This window comes from Pelophylax lessonae (assembly GCF_965119305.1).
Source record: "Pelophylax lessonae genome assembly, chromosome: 6".
In the NCBI taxonomy this organism is placed as follows: domain Eukaryota; kingdom Metazoa; phylum Chordata; class Amphibia; order Anura; family Ranidae; genus Pelophylax; species Pelophylax lessonae.
Window position 1 is genome coordinate 54,039,935 of NC_138773.1, and position 16,422 is coordinate 54,056,356.

At 44.2% G+C, this 16,422-nt stretch overlaps 1 protein-coding gene across 1 annotated transcript in view; it reads left to right on the top strand.

The window, feature by feature from the left end:
- Positions 1 to 16,422, top strand: part of PRPSAP2 (phosphoribosyl pyrophosphate synthetase associated protein 2) — a 116,597-nt gene that overhangs the window by 64,188 nt on the left and 35,987 nt on the right. Inside the window, exons 4-6 of the mRNA XM_082260619.1 lie at positions 5,169 to 5,235; positions 12,993 to 13,165; positions 14,933 to 15,048. Of these exons, the coding sequence (XP_082116745.1) occupies positions 5,169 to 5,235; positions 12,993 to 13,165; positions 14,933 to 15,048 (356 nt within the window). The remainder of the gene's footprint in view (positions 1 to 5,168; positions 5,236 to 12,992; positions 13,166 to 14,932; positions 15,049 to 16,422) is intronic.

Sequence of the window (16,422 nt, forward strand, 5' to 3'; positions counted from 1 at the left end):
CGCCAATAACCACAAGATAGCAGAGTATACACCGGACTGCCGGCTTTTCTTTGCTAACGCTGCAAATATTACAGTAGTCAAAGCAAACCTTTTAGGGCAGATCAACAGGTTCACTTTGATTCTCCTTTCCTTTACTCCATCGCTGCTTCATTCATTTTGGAGAAGTGAAGAAAACACCTGGTACTTCCCAGTATGAAGGGGCAGGTTGCCCTTTTCTCATGTGACACTGGTGGTTTGTGATTGGTACTGCACTTTGACATGGGTCAGGGGAAGAGTCCTCAGTTCTGTGTAAGCTTCAAATAGAGACTTTGAGCTTACACAGGGTCTTTCCTTGCTCCTGTTGGCTAAATGGAGCAATAGAGGATTAAAAGGAAGGTGATTATGTGTCGTCATTAACCACTTCTGGACCGCCCGCCCCAGTTTTACCTCGGTAATTTGACTTTAAATACCGGTTTTGTGGCAGCAGATGTCTGCCTTTTAACCCCAGTATTTTCTTACAGGGTGGGCGGTCCTTTTTTCACATAAAAGTAGCCTCAGTGGCAGGTTCGCCGCGGGATCAATCTTATGGGCGGCTGGAGAGGTGTCCATCCCCACCGCCGCTTCCCAGTCATTTCCCCCCGCTTATCGGAGCCGTCGGTATATCACTTCCTCCCAACGGCCCTAAAGGGCCCATTTTTTTTTTTTTTTTGTATGCTTTAAATTGTAGATATGAGATCTGAGGTCTTTTTGACCCCAGATCTCACATTAAAGAGGACCTGTCCTGCTTATTTCTATTACAAGGGATACATTTTTTTTTAAAGGGTCAGTGTAAAAATTAAAAATAAAGGGTAAAATAAACAAGAACAAAAAAATTTAAAGTGCCCCACCCCTCCGAGCTTGCGCGAAGAAGTGAAAGCATATACAAGTCTCGCCCACATATGTAAATGATGCTCAAACCACACATGTGCGGTATCGCCATGATTATAAGTGCGAAAGCAATAATTCTAGCCCTAGACCTCCTCTGTAACTCTAAACTGGTGCCCTGTAGAAATTTTTAAATTATCGCCTATGGAGATTTTTAGGTACCAATGTTTGTCGCCATCCCATGAGCGTGCGCAATTTTGAAGCATTAAATGTTGGGTATCTATTTACTCGGTATAACCTGTTTTCTTATTTTTTAATTCAAAAAAGTGTATTTTTTTCCATAAAAATTGCGTTTGTAAGACCGCTGCTGCAAATACAGTGTGACATAAAGTATTGCAACAATCTCCATTTTATTCTCTAGGGTCTCTGCTAAAAATATAATGTTTGGGGGTTCTAAGTAATTTTCTAGCAAAAAATACAGATTTTAACTTGTAAACAACAAGTGTCACAAATAGAACCTGGTCTTTAAGTGGTTAACATGAACCCGTTTCTTTGCCCACTATGGGTAAAGCACAGGTTCTTTCTATAGCTGAATAATGACCTTTCCTGCATAGTTATCGCAATTAAAAAGAGGATATTCCGATTCTACAATAAGCCCAGACGTGATTTGTTCTTCTTTTATTAAATTTACCGGAATCTTAATAATGCCAGAGCTCAAGGTCTTTTACGTGCCCTTCCTTTCGAAAGCTTAAGGGAGACGCATTAACTCCATTAGCATATTGGGCAACTGTACACGTAGAAAGGCGTAAAGCAATCAATATCTAACAGTAATCTCTCTGTCACGTTGGCATAACCCCAGGAACAGCTGTCTGCTAGAAATGTTTATTCTTTATAACGAGGCCGATGGTCGCCTTCATTAATAAAGGAATATAATTCCTAAGTGACGCTCCCTTCCATCCTCATTATTTCCCTCCCCAAGTGATGGCGCTTGTCCTCGAGTCATTGGGTCTCGCCGGTCCTGATTGGGGACTGTACAGGCTGGCCCTGCAGCCCTGATGTACCCGATTGTCTGTTCTGTTTGGCTGTGACTGTGGTGGCTGCATGATTCTACATCAAAAGTACTCATCCCAGCTAATCTTTCTGGCAGCCCGCTATCTCTGCTGCTTTTTCACAAGCTGTTTTTCATTTTCTCGATCTGTGCATGTTCCAGGAACATAGCATGAGGAAAGTGATCCGTTTTCACTTAACACGCACATAGCAAACACCTTCTGCCCACTCAGTTATTCCCCTCCATTATTTAAAGAGAACCTGAACTCCGAAAGTGAAGATTTGCTGTTTTATAGGAAACCTTTTACTGCCAGTTTACACTGCCATGACTCGTCATGCGACTTTAGAGTTCAAAGTTGCATGACAAGTCGCACTCCATTATCAGAAATGGGACTCAAGCCACAATGAAGTTTCTGCATTGCTTTTTGGGCGACTTCATTGCCACTTGCATTCACTGCTGGTAATGAAGTCGCGCAGGATGTCGGCTGTCAAAGCTACGCGACTTTGAACCACGTAGATGTGAACCGGCACTTACCTGATATACATATTTGTCCTTAAATTCCTCCTAAAAGTAGCGTTGTGTTTCCTATGCCCAGGAATTGCTGCTTTCTCTTATGTCCTCTGACAGTCGCTGCCCACTCATACAGTCTTCACTACTGGGTATTGGTCTTATCCACAGGAGTAAGCTAGGCAGAAGATTTTGTTAGAAACATTCACAAAAACTTTGCATAGACACACCTACATGGGGCTGTCCCTCTGGTCCAATACCCCCCTGCTAGCAGCATTCCCAATTCAGTTTGGTAGCAAGCAGTAGATAGTCCATGAACCCCAAAAGAGGGGCGGGGGGCGGCGACTGTCAGAGGACTCGGAGAAAAGAATTTTACGGTAAGTTGTTACAAAAATTCTATTTTCTGGTTGGCGGTGGTCAGCCGTGCCACTGGATGAGCCCCTATTATTCCTGGTTGGCGCACCTTCTTGGATCCCTGCATTTGTCTGTTGGCTTTTCTTCTTACCCCAGCCTGCTCTCCATGCTTCAAACCGGATTAAGCATGCATGGAAAATGTTTTCAAATCATCATCACAGGCCATCTTTCACATATGTCATCTATAGCACATTTCATCATCTTGTCCATCAAATTTTCCCTGAAGAGCATGTCTCGAAATGCGTTGGGTACGACAAAATCCTTATAAGAAATATTTATCTGCCCCTTTTCGTTTTGGGGATGTTTTTCATACAATTATCTGCTCTATGTAATATATATAGATTTAATTGAGTTTTCATTCTATTCTGTATGTGGGGTATGTGACATTCATGCCTGTGCCAGTGGATTTTATTCTTATTCTTTGGAACAATAAACCATTTTTAAAATGGTTGTCTAATTTGGTACCCCTAAAATCCCTGCCCCTGTGTTTTCCTTCTGCATCCTGTGCCCCGGGAGTCTTATTCCTTGAGCCTCACTCAGGAATCTGCTGGAAGAAAGATTTCCCAAGTGTTTGTTATTGCCCAGTCCAGCTTTCAGATCTCTGATCCTTTTCAGCCCTGAAGAAGGAGGACTTTCATAAGCTCCAAAACGTGTTGGCATTTCCTTAGCAATCCTATTTAAACTGTCATTCTGAGTTTTTATATATGAGATGGCACGTCTATTTCTTATAGGCCGTTTCGTTTTTGAAACCTGTTCCTGAGACACAACATGAAGTGAGAGGAAGTATCTCCAATGTGAGGGGAACCCCCCCCCCCCCCCAGGGCTCATTCACATGGGGAACCAGACGTGTGGATTGATTTTTCAGGGGAGGTCTTGGGATGGATACAGGCTTTTAGGAGGCAATACAGCCCCGCCCTTCATGCCGAGTTTTTTTCCATTCCCAATGGGAATTTTATTTTGAACTGCAACTGCCATTGTCATGTCTGACTTCAAATGACGAATTTGATAAGCAGTGTCAAAACACGTGTTTGTAAAGAGAACTAGGCAGCTACCATGTCTGTGCGAAGGTTTGCCGTCAAGGGGTGGTAAAAGCATGCCTGAACTGTACGACCTAATCCCCTTAGACAGTTGTCTTTAGAATAGGTGTCCCATTAGACCAGGTACCCAACCTCTTGACTTTTCTGGGCCACATTGAAAGAAGAGGCATTATCTTGGGCCGCATTTGCTCTGGCACAGCAGCCCATTCATTTAAATGGGCTGCGGTGCCTCCTGTGTTTAATGCAGAAAAAAGATTCCTGCACCACTTTTGAACCGCTTCAGCTGAGAAATCGCATGGTACTTTTCCACCAAGCAATTTCCTGTCAGTTCCCGCACCTGAAAACGCTGCATTTTTTGGTGCGTAGGGGTGACATTAAGGCCCCTTTTACACAGGGGAGTCCATCTGCGGACTCTGTTTTTATCAGCGGGGGATCGATCCGCTGATCCCCCGTTGAGCAGGCGGATGGCAGCTCTGTCTTCGTGCTGTGTGCGGAGACAGAGCTGTCAAATCCCCGCTGTTCCCTATGGGGGAATCGGATGGGAACGGGCCGCCAGAAGGATGGAAAATAGGGGTTCCTACTGTCCAGATTTGACGGATTGGATGTCAGCAGACATGTCTCCGCTGACATCCAATGCCCCATAGAGATTTATGGATCCATTCAGATCCGCCCGAAAAACTGACAGGCAGATCTGAACTGTCTGCTAGTGTGAACTGGGCCTTAGAATGACTGGCAGCCCCTGCACATCTGTAAAGAGCAGCACAAATCTGATCATTTGAGGAGAGCATAAATCTTATCGCATGCAATGCAATTCTGGCAAGCATTGTCTGGCAAGCATTGCATTGTGGGAAAGTGGGAGTTACTAAAATAGCACAGAAGATGATTTATAGCTAAAAACGTCAAAAAAACGCCAATGCAAAAAAGCTGAAAAACTGACTACAAAGCTGCTGGCATTTTTATAACGTCCAGTTATGTGTTACGTGTGCACGAGGCCTTAGGGTTTCCCGTCTCATTCTGTCCCTGTGGCAACGTCCGTTGTCACTGGAACAAAAAAACGTGTATAGAGGTGAATCTCTGCAGCCGAAGCAAAGACTTCAAAATACAGTGGGTCCAACCCTTTCACGTTTTATCCCAAGCTAAATGTCTTGACTTAAAATATACTTTAAAATAAAGCTTTTTAGTATATAAAAAAAATCTATATTCGTTACATTACAAAGTCCTAACATGTAAATAAAAAAGTAACGTGTGTAATGTGTTTTAATGTGTTTTAATGTAGAAGTTCATCATTGTGCTAAAACCTTTCTCTCTTGAAACCGCAGAAACCCGTGTGCAGATTCAGGAGTCGGTGCGAGGGAAGGATGTGTTCATCATACAGACAGTTTCCAAGTGAGTAATCGTTTTATTCAACTTCCCCCTGCTGGATGACTGAAGCAGCTGCCTGCTAGGGCTAGGTGTCAGTGATACCTAATAACACCTTATTTTCATTATATGTAGTTCTGTGTCTTTCTGCGTATATTGCACTAGCTCTCATTGAAAGGGAGCCCAGCAGAGAGCATTGTTGTCTGACTCCCAGAAAGACTATTTAGCCCTCATTCACATTGAATTCGGCTTTGAAATTGTGTGACTTTATCTAAACTCGAACGATTTCAAAGCCGAGTTTCAGTTCGACTTTGGGGCGACTTAAAATACACATGTGCGGGTTCATGCACTGATGTCTATTGAAGTCACCCCCGAATTTGCCAAAAATAGTGCAAGAACTACTTTTGGAAATCGGTTCGGCCTCACACCGATTGGGACGGTGCCATTGTCAGCAGTGGGCTGCGATTTGATCGGTCAAATCGCGCCGATGTGACCAGGGCCAGATTTTCTACCTGGAAAAGTCAATTACCTGCAGCTGCGAGGGAGCAGTAAAGTGTCAGTGTTTTAAGCCACGGGCCACAGAAAAAAGAAGTATATGGTCACTTTGAAGCAGTTCTTCACCCTGAAAACAAAAAAATTATAGTCAGCAGCTACAAATTCTGTAGCTGCTGACCTTTAATATTAGGAGACTTACCTGTACAGAGATCCGTTGCTGTCCTCACCCGAGCCGGCTCTTTGGCTGTCTTCAGGTCCAGGCGCCGGCATGTTTACATTGGGAAGCCAACTGTGAATGCTTGTGGTTTCACAGCCGACTTCCCACTGCGCATGCACGAGCAGCACTGTGCTTTTCAAATGGTCCCGCAGCTTTCTTTGGACCTGCGACGTGTCTCAGGAGGCTGTAGTGGAAGGTGGGGGGGGGGGGGGGGGGGTTGGAGCCAAACTTCCCCTCAGAACCCCGCAGTGATTGAGACGGAAGTGGGAGCGGGTATCTGTCAGGACCAGGTACCCCCTCCCCCCGCAACACAGCAGAGGTTAGAATGCATGAAGGGGAAAAACCGTGAGCGTTTGGAACCACTTTTTCTTCACCCAAAAAATGAAAAGTCTGCAGCTACAAATACTTTAGCTGTGGACTTTTAATATAAAGACACTTACCTGTCCAGGGTTGTCCTCACCCATGCCCGCTCTTTACTGGGCTTCAGGTCCCTAATGCTGGCATTTTAACTAAGGGAAGTCTTGAGGCTTTACACTGTGCATGCAGTCGCTTCGTGAATGGTCCCGCAGTCTTCTGGTACCTATGATGTGTCCCAGAAAGCTGGGGTTCTGGTGGGCAGGTGTAACGACAATCTGGGCGGAAGTGGGAGTGGGTAACTGCCAAAACTCGAGGAGGTAAACCAGCAGAACTTCCTCTTTTGGTTCTGCTTTAAAGTGTTTGTAAACCCAAAATCTGTTTTTCAGTATGTCTGGCATAATGTCTCTCTATATACAGTTTCCTTAGGCCAATTTCTTTTAGTCTATTGTAAAGTTACTTGCTTAGAAGAACCAGTAACCCTAGCGGTTGCATTAGCCCTTTAATCCCAAATGATGGAAAACAAGTTTAGCATTTTTATTTGATGGGGGGGAACTGATCTTGAGTTCCTGATTCTGGTTTGTTTGTTACAGTGGGTTACATAGCGCAGCAAAACGAACCCACATCATTCACATTCCACTGAGATACATAAGGGTCCTACTGCGCTAGAAGAGAACAATAATACTTGTGTTCAGCAATCTATTTTTGATGCTTGGTAGAGGTGCTTAGACGAATGCGAATCCTTTTTTGACATCGTGTGTTCATCAAATGTGCATTCATCTAAAATTCCCTCATTTGTTCAGCATTGTTCAGATTGCACCCTGAGGATTTCTATGAATGCGCGTGTAGGTTTGCCGAACATTTAAAAAGAGTCTGTTCATCTGAAACTGAGCCACTTTTGGGTGCGTGCCAAAGGGATAAGTCTCCCATGGCCCATTTAGCTCCAAGACCTTTTTAATAGGAAGGTAAGATAAACCTTTAATAGAGCTGGTTGGTTTTATGTCTGGCTAGATAGTTCTTATTTTTTGAAATTGCTGTAATCACCACCCTCTTTGTGCGATACGTATTTGGACTGTGGGATAAAAGACTTCAGCTAGAAGCTGTGTAAAGGGCTACAGTGCAATATACTCTCTTGAGTGAAGTTGAAATATAATTATGGTGTTCCCATTAAAAAATATGTGCTGCAGAACCTAATCACAGGAGCTTCTGCATTTGCCTTTAAGGTTTTCTAAAGGTAGAAAGTATTTTACCTTTATGCATTCTATGCATGAAGGTTACAAAAAAGCCTAACCGCACTAGGGTCGCTGGTTCGAATCCCAACCATGACACTACCTACCTGCCATGTTCTCCTTGTGCCTACATGGGTTTCCTCCCACTCTCCAAAGACATGCTGCTAGGTTAATTGGATGGATCCTGTCTAAATTAACCCTTGTATGTGTGAATGTAAGTTAGGGACCTTAGATTGTAAGCTCCTCGAGGGCAGGGACTGATAGGATTGTACAATATATATGTACCGCAGCACCGCATGAGGAAATGCAGGGGCTGCGGAGGAGTCTCACTTACCTGTCGGTGAGGCGCCTTCAATTTAAAAATCGCGCTGCCCGGCGCCAATACGTCACCGCGAATGCGCCACCGATGCCCGGGAAAGCCCGTACATGTTCGGCTATTCCCGGGCATGCGACGCATGCACGGTAACACGGTGGCACCATTTTTAAAAAGACAGTGACTTGAGTATAAGCCGAGGGGGGCTTCTTCAGCATGAAAAAACGTGCTGAAAAACTCTGCTTATACTCAAGTATATGCGGTAAAAGTGCTGCGTAAATTGACGGCGCAATATAAGTACCTATAATAAAATTAAAAAAACCTTCTGCATGCAGTCATTGGCTCCTGTAGTTGTCAATCACAGCCAGTGAGGAGGGAGCGGGGGTTGGGGCACTGAAGCAAGCACGCACGAGTGCCTCCATAGCAAGCGGTTTGCTGTAAGAGAGGGGGGGTAGCCAGGAGCGCCAGCGGGGAACCGGAAAAGAGGAGGATTCGGGCTGCTCTGTGCAAAACCATTGCACAGAGCAGGTAAGTATAACCTGTTTATTGTTTTAAGAGAAAAATATTTGAGGGTTTACAATCACTTTAAACACCACTGATACCTGTTGATAATGCCTGAGAAGTCCACCTAATCACTGTGATGGGGAGCTGCACTGCTCCTGAATACAAAAAAGCATTGCCCCCCCTCCCCCCAAACCATTCATTGTATGGTGCGTCTGTTTCTCTGCAGTGGGATGAGAAGATGTTGCAGGGTTGGTGGCTATCAGCATTGTCACTGCTGACTCGTTTGCCTGTAGCTTGTCAGTCAGCCTGTGGCCACAAATAGTCCTGCTCACTGTTTTCTAGATTGGCAGAAATTACTGTGCTGAACAATGATAGACAAAAAGCCGCTCAGGTGTGTGGGGTAAAAGCCTGGAAGTCGGGTGCTCGTCTAGGTCCGTAATCCAAACAGCAATGGGCACAAGAGAAGATTGACGGCACTCCAAATAAAAGGCAATTAGGATATTTATTGAGCAAAAGTATCCAACATGACAAACATCGTGGACATACAGGCAGCAAGATGGTTAACGCGTTTCACAAAAAGATTTGCTTAGTCATAACCTATATCCTGCAAATATGTGGACTGTGCCTGTAGCTTGTCAGTCAGCCTGTGGCCACATATTGTCCTGCCCACTGTTTTCTAGATTGGCAGAAATTACTGTGCTGCCTAAACCCTCCAACTTTTGGCTGCAGTGTCTGGAAAGATCAGACACAAAGGAAGATTAAGGCGCCATTCACATCTGAATGATCCGAATCACAGGCAGAACACATGATGCTGTCGCTTGAAAGAAGCTCCTGCACCTTTTTAAACAGGTGTTGTGATTTGCCGCGATTGCAGTGTGATTTATCGCAGCAAAATCACCACGATTGGGGTGCCATTAGGAAGTAATGTCATCGCACAACTGTCCCGCGATTCTGCCCGTGATCTGCTACGCCCACATGTGAACGGCATTGATCAGGAGCATGGACAGGCGATAAAGACTTGTTCGGGGGGGGGGGGGGGGGGACAAGTTATACTTTAAGCATAGTTGCAGTGTTTCCTGGACAGTATTAGCCGTTGATGGATAAGGCTTCTCTTCTGGAAATGCATAAAAACTCTCATTTGAAATCGCACTTTAGAAGCTGCAATATGTCTAAGTTATTGTCTCCCCAGTAATGTTGGCTGTGATGACAGTGAATAATAACATGTGAGCTCGTGCCATAAGGAGCATTGTGTAATAATCTGTAATGACTCACAGATACTGCCTTATATAGGGATTTGTTGGAGTGAATTGTGACGGCTTCAAAAGCGCTGTTTGGGAGTAAGAGACCAAAAAAATCATTGCCTAAAATTCAGATTGTAATGTCCAAAGACATGACATTTTCACCTCTGATATAAAGGCTCTAAACAAGTACTAAAATCCAGTTACTGTGACAGCCCATTCAGACTGGCGCGACAGGATTTTGTGGGGCGACCTGTGAAGTCGCGGTGAACAGCGCGCACCGCGACCTCGGCGCGATTTGCACGGACTTCATATAAGTCAATGCAGGTCGCCCCAAAGTAGTACAGGACCCTTTTTCTAAGTCTGAGCGACTTGTGTCGCTCCTATTAGAACGGGTCCTGTACTATTCAATTGCAGGCGACCGACCGCGACTTGTCAGGCGACCAAGTCCCCTGATAAGTCGCGCTAGTGTAAATGGACCCTTATGCTGAAGCTAAATATAAATATAAACTATAAACTTCCTGTACCTTTCCTGACTGAGCCAAATCCTCCTTCATCTGTGTCTCACACACTCTTCTCCTAGACACTGCAGCTCACAGTGGGAGAGTTTTTTAGGAAGGGCTGCTATTTCCCAATGCAGTGGGTAGGACTAGGTGTGGCCAGGTGCTGATTGACAAGCTACGGAACAGTGAATCAGCAGTGACAATGCTGATAGCCATGCCCCCTGCAGCATCTTCTTCCACTGTAGTGCAAGCAGGCACAAACTACATGGGTGGCAACTTTGCTCTGAATTCAGGAGCTGTGCAGCATCGCTGTTCCTCAACACAGGATGGGGACTTGACTGGCAGAATTTACATAGTTACATAGTGAGGTTGAAAAGACACACCAGTCCATCCAGTTCAACCTATGGTGTGTGTGTGTGTGTGTGTGTGTGTGTGTTTGTTTGAAACATTTTTGAATCTATTGTTATTTCTGCCACTTTTCAGGGGGACTAAGAGAAAACGCTAATCAAAGCAGGGATGCAACGTCCACGAGCTCCCCACCCGGCCGCTGACATATTTAGGCGGACAGCTTCCAGGTCTTGACCCCTAGCCACTGTCATTGGCCGGGCGGGGGTGACATCACTCCCGCTGCATTTAAATATTCTTACAGTGCAGCGCAACCATAATCACCATAAAAAGTAATAGAATAAAAATATAATAAATAATAAAAATGTGTGTGTCTTCAATCAAAGTCCTTTTAAATCAAATTGATACATAAAACCACCCCCCGAAAAAAGTCCATGTGTAAAAAAAATAAAGATAAAATGAAATATAAAGAGTGATCCACCGCAATGTTCTTTAATCACTTAATGACACAAAAAAGTGCACACCACCACCGGCTGGAAAACCTGCTCACCTCACAGATGAGATCAGTCAGCTTTGTATATAGATACTCCTGCAATCTCCTGCTATGGTCTCCTCTCCTGGCATTCGGTTCTGCAAGCTCCTCTTAATGCTCTGCGAACCTCATACAAGTACAAAGGCAGACTACATAGTGCTCTCCATTTGAACAATGTTTATTAAAAGCCCCCATGTAAAAAACAAAACGTAAAATCAAAAGCGCTTGTAATCACATTCACATTCGTCTGCTCACCACTCCGCACAGATCTCAGTGGCTGCGTGACATCGCGGCCTCTGCCCCTCCCTCCTATACGCGTGTCGCCCACTCATTGGGCTTCTTCAATAGGTCTTCTAGTTATTTCATATTTAGTGAGGTTGAAAAAAAGACACCGGTCCATCCGGTTCAACCTATGGTGTGTGTGTGTGTGCGTGCGTGCGTGCGTGCGTGCGTGTGTGTGTGTGTGTGTGTGTGACATCTTTAAATCTGTTGTTATTTCTGCCAGTTTTCAGGGGGACCATTCACACTAGCGCGACTTGTCAGGCGACTTGGTCGCCTGACAAGTCGCGGTCGGTCACCTGCCATTGATTAGCACAGGACCCATTCTAATGGGAGCGACACAAGTCGCTCCGACTTAGAAAAAGGGTCCTGTACTACTTTGGGGCGACCTGGAGGCGACTTGCATTGACTTAAATTATATGAAGTCTGTGCATGTCGCGCCGAGGTCGCGGTGCACGCTGTGCACCGCGACTTCACAGGTCGCCCCAGCAAGTCGTGTCGCCCCTGTCTGAATGGGCTCTAAAAGAAAACGATAATTAAAGCAGGGATGCAACGTTCCCGAGCTCCCCGCCCGGCTGCTGACATATTTAGGCGGCCAGCTTCCAGGTCTTGATTGCTGGCCACTGTCATTGGCCGGGTGGGGATGACATCACTCCAGCTGCATTGCCGTATTGGTAAAGTGAGCTGCGTATGGGCGGCTGAGCAACATCTTTTGGCTGTCACCAGATCGGCCTCTACAAATTCAGCAACTAAGTATGTGCAGAGCAGGGTAAGACCATGTATTACTGGTTTATAAACAGTATAGAACAGGGTTTCTCAACCAGGGTTCCTCCTGAGAAATGGGCAATTTCTGCCTCTCAGATAAGTTCCCAATGACACCATTGTTCCTTTTAGCGATCTGTAAGGGGGTAATCCTTCCCAATGATGACACGAGTAAGTCTTCCCGCTGACTGTCACACTAATGTATCAGGAGTTGTCTATTTTTAATTTTTAGCAGGGGTTCCTCGAGACCAGAAATGTATTTCAAGAGTTCCTCTGTGTTAAAAAGGTTGCGAAAGGCGAAAGGCTGCTATAGACACTTATTTTTATTGTTTTATATAGCTATATCTGCAAAAGGGACCGGCCTGAAGTGATCTAGCAGGGCATAATTTTTTACTCAGGGCTTGTTCACGCCATATGTGTATGAAAACTGGGAACTGAAGAGAAAACCGCGCAGATTACACTTGCAGAGACATCAGATTTCATGCACATTGACATCCTTTTTCATGTGTGTCATTTATGTGCCCAGTTCCCTCCAATGTTGATGTCATGTCAGTTTTTTTCTGTGCAGAAAACGGCATACACGTTGCAGAAATCTGCACATTGTGGCGTGAACAGGGCACATAGAGAACCATTGTTTTGTTTTGTGCCCTTGCAGAAAACGTTCATAAAAACTGACGTCTCTGCACCATGGTGTGAACAAGGCGTCAAGGTTCCACTTTAATCACTGAGGCGTATGTGATCCTTGGTGGGTTTTTTCTAAATTTTAAAATAACTGGATACTATTAAAGACACTTGGTGTCATGCTAGCCGGAGCTGCGGCACTGGAAATGTGGAAAGGATGCGGAGGGCAGGCAGAGCTGGAGCGTGCAGAGGGGGGTGAGTAGAGCTTTGGGACTTTTTTTTTTTTTACCTAAGTTGGCATGGGGGGGGGGGGGGGGGGTTCCTTTTAAAAAAAAAATAACATATATACGTGACAATTTGCTTAATTTGGCTTCCTCTTTCTTTCATTATAGAGATGTGAACACCACAATCATGGAGCTATTAATCATGGTGTATGCCTGCCGGACGTCATGCGCCAAGACGATCAGCGGCGTCATCCCTTACTTCCCCTACAGCAAGCAGTGCAAGATGAGGAAGAGGGGCTCCATTGTCTCCAAGTTGTTGGCCTCCATGATGTGTAAAGCTGGTAAAGCACAGTACCCATGTATATACATGCTCAGGAATGCCATGCTGGGAAAGCTTTTTACCTTGGCAGATGTTTGTGGGCAATGCTTATGCCTCCACAAGTCACTTTAATCTGAGTCACCAGCTATTCCCAAAAAATTCAATTTTCATGACTGGTTGTGTGTATTTCCACTTTTGCAGTTAAATTTGAGACCCCCCCCCCCCGCTATATGTTTCTTATGTGTTCCCATTTGTACAGCAGACCTAAAAATAATTGAATAGAAAATATCCCTTCCTTTCTGTGTGTTTGCTTGTTTGGAGCAGGCCTCAGGCAGACTGCAAGCTACTCTGAACAATTTGAAAGGAGAGGAAAACGCAGTCTGTTCCCACTGACAAAGAGGTACACACTGAGTTTCATCTCAGTTTAAATACAATAAAAATGCTTCTAGATCTTTAACTCATTCTGTCCCCATGGACAAAGAGGGCACAGCGAGTTTGCTTTCATTAAAAATAGAGATCTCTAGCTTCTAGATCTGTAAGCCTTTGTTAGGACATACATTGTTCATATTTGGTTTGCAACTGATAATAGGCTCTTCCAGCATAATACAGGCAGGGTTAATTCTGATAAATATTAAAGTGTTTTTAAACTATGCGAGTTATAGTGGTTCTAAAAGTGGAAGGTTTTTTCCCTTAATGCATTTTCTGCATTAAAGTAAAAAAACCTTCTTTGTTCAGAGCCCCCCCCTTATACTTCGACACCTTTTAAAAGTTCCACATAAAAGTTTTTATTAAAAGCCAAAAACATATTCACAAAACATGAAGAGTAAAATCGCATACCAAATATCCAACCCCTATGTGGAAAAGGACACGTCCCTGTGCTTGGACCGCTAACGCTATTCGGGAGACATGCTCTCCTGAAAGGGATGGATATTTGATAAGCGATTTTACTCTTTATGTTTTGTCAGTATGTTTTTGGATTTTAATAAACTTTTTAAAGGTGTTGAAGTATAAGGGGGGCTCTGAACAAGGTTTTTTTACTTTAATGCAGAAAGTTCCACTTTTAGAACGTCGAAGGGTAATGCACTAGGCGTTTGCACCTTCTTTCTTGTCTGTTTTCAGTATTTTGCAGTTTCCCCATCTAAGGAGAGCGGCGCACCTACAATTCCCAATGGAGTGAGCGCTTTGGTTGTATAGCTGTTTGGAGAATTGCCCCCCCCCCCCCAATACTTACCTGAGCCTGATCTCAATCCAGTGCTGTGCATGAGAGCAGGGGCTCTCTGGCTATCAACTCCCTCATAGGCTCAACATTTTTTTTTTTTTACAATTGTTTCTATTTTTTGTTTATAGTACAAAAAATAAAAATTGCACAGTTGATCAAATACCACCAAAAGAAAGCTCTGTTTGTGGGAAAATAAGTCAATTTTGTTTGGGTACAGCATTCCATGACTGCGCAATAGTCAGTTAAAGTCACGCAAGTTGAAAAAAGTGGCCTGGTCAGAAAGGGGGCAAATCCTTCCGGTGGTTGAAGTGAATAATGACATGCCATATCGCACACACTTCATGTATTGTGGTATTGTCTATAAAGAAATACAGTCATCCATGTTTATTCAGCCAGCCTATTCTCTGTATAAACTTGGATCTTGGTATTTGTGTACTTTTAAGATCCTGTCTAACCAAATAGTCACCGGGCGGAAGTCCAACTTGCAGGAGACAGAATAGAGGATGTGTGTCTGATCTTCAGTGCTTGTCTGCTTTATCTCACTGTTACCTCCTCCTCCTTCTCCAATAGGTTTAACGCATCTCATTACTATGGACCTGCATCAAAAGGAAATTCAGGGGTTTTTCAACATTCCTGTGGACAATCTCCGAGCATCTCCCTTCCTCTTACAGTATATCCAGGAAGAGGTACTCCTCAATGTCTAGAAGTGTTTTTTTTTTTTTTTCTTTTTTTCGTTACTCAAAACTAGATAAGTAAAATGCTAGTGCAAAAAATAAAATCTGTTTGGCTTAGGGTTCTATGCTGGGTTCTTATTTGCTTATTTACATATTTACGGTTTGTGTTCTCATTTTAAAGATTTACTTTAACTTCCTGTTCTAGAAGACACAACAGGAAGTGAGGGAAAATCATTCACATGGCAATCAAAATCAACCAGTAGGCTTTAACTCTCTCTCTCTGATTATTTTTAGTTCTAGGAATTCAGCAGCTTTGCAAAAAATAAAGACACGCTTTGGGGGAGATTTACTAAAACGGGTGCACACAGAATCTGGTGCAGCTGTGCGAAGTAACCAAACAGCTTCCAGGACTTAAGCCTCGTACACACACAACGATTGTTGGCCGACCGATCGGCCGTCTTTTGTCCAGTGTTGTTGTGTTGGTTGAAATGTGCTCTAGACTTGCACTGGACTTTTGTTGGCCAACAAAAACCAACTTCAGAAGTGATGTCATGTGATGGTTTACGTTCCGTGTGTTTTTTCTTCTCTGAGCATGCCCAGTCTTGCTCATCAGATTTTTGTCTGCCGAAATTTGTACTGACTGACGAAAAATCGGCCGTTGTGGTGACGGCCAACAAAAATTTTATAGCATGTACACCAGATTTTATTCGGCCGAAAAGTCGCAGTCGGTTGTCGGAAGCATCGTACTAACAAGCCGACAATCGGCCGATCGGACGTTGGCCGAAAATTCACAGCCAACAATCGTTGCGTGTGTACGAGGCATTATTGTCAAAGCTTAATTGAACAAGCTGAAGTAAGAAGCTGATTTGTTACTATCCACAGCTGCATCAGTTTTAGTAAATCCACCCTCATGAGTAAAGTCCAATTAGGTGCCTTTCTGCTCTGAGATTCATCCCTATTACTTATATGTGACAGGTTTATTGCACTCTCGGAGGACACACGTCCACAATGAGAGGAGAGAAGCATACACAGCAGCTTTACCCACAGCTCTCCTCTGCTGCCCATTTACAGAAGCCTTGGTATTTCTTGTGAACACGTTCAGATAATACAAAGGCTTCTGTGAATGGGCAGAAGGAGGGGAGGGGCGGGCATAGCAGTTCCAGCGACTCTGTTCTTGAAGGAACTGAGACCATAGTGAACAGCCTCAGAGCTCCGGAAGTTATCTTCCTGGAGCATAATAAACTGGTCAGGTGTAAATAATAGAGAGAAGTCCACCAGGCGGCAAGCACCTCATTAGACTTAAGTCATGGTATGCCTGCAGTTTTTACAAAGTAACTGAATTCCTGAAATTCAGCTTTAAAAGTAAGTACCAAGAGATACCTGCAT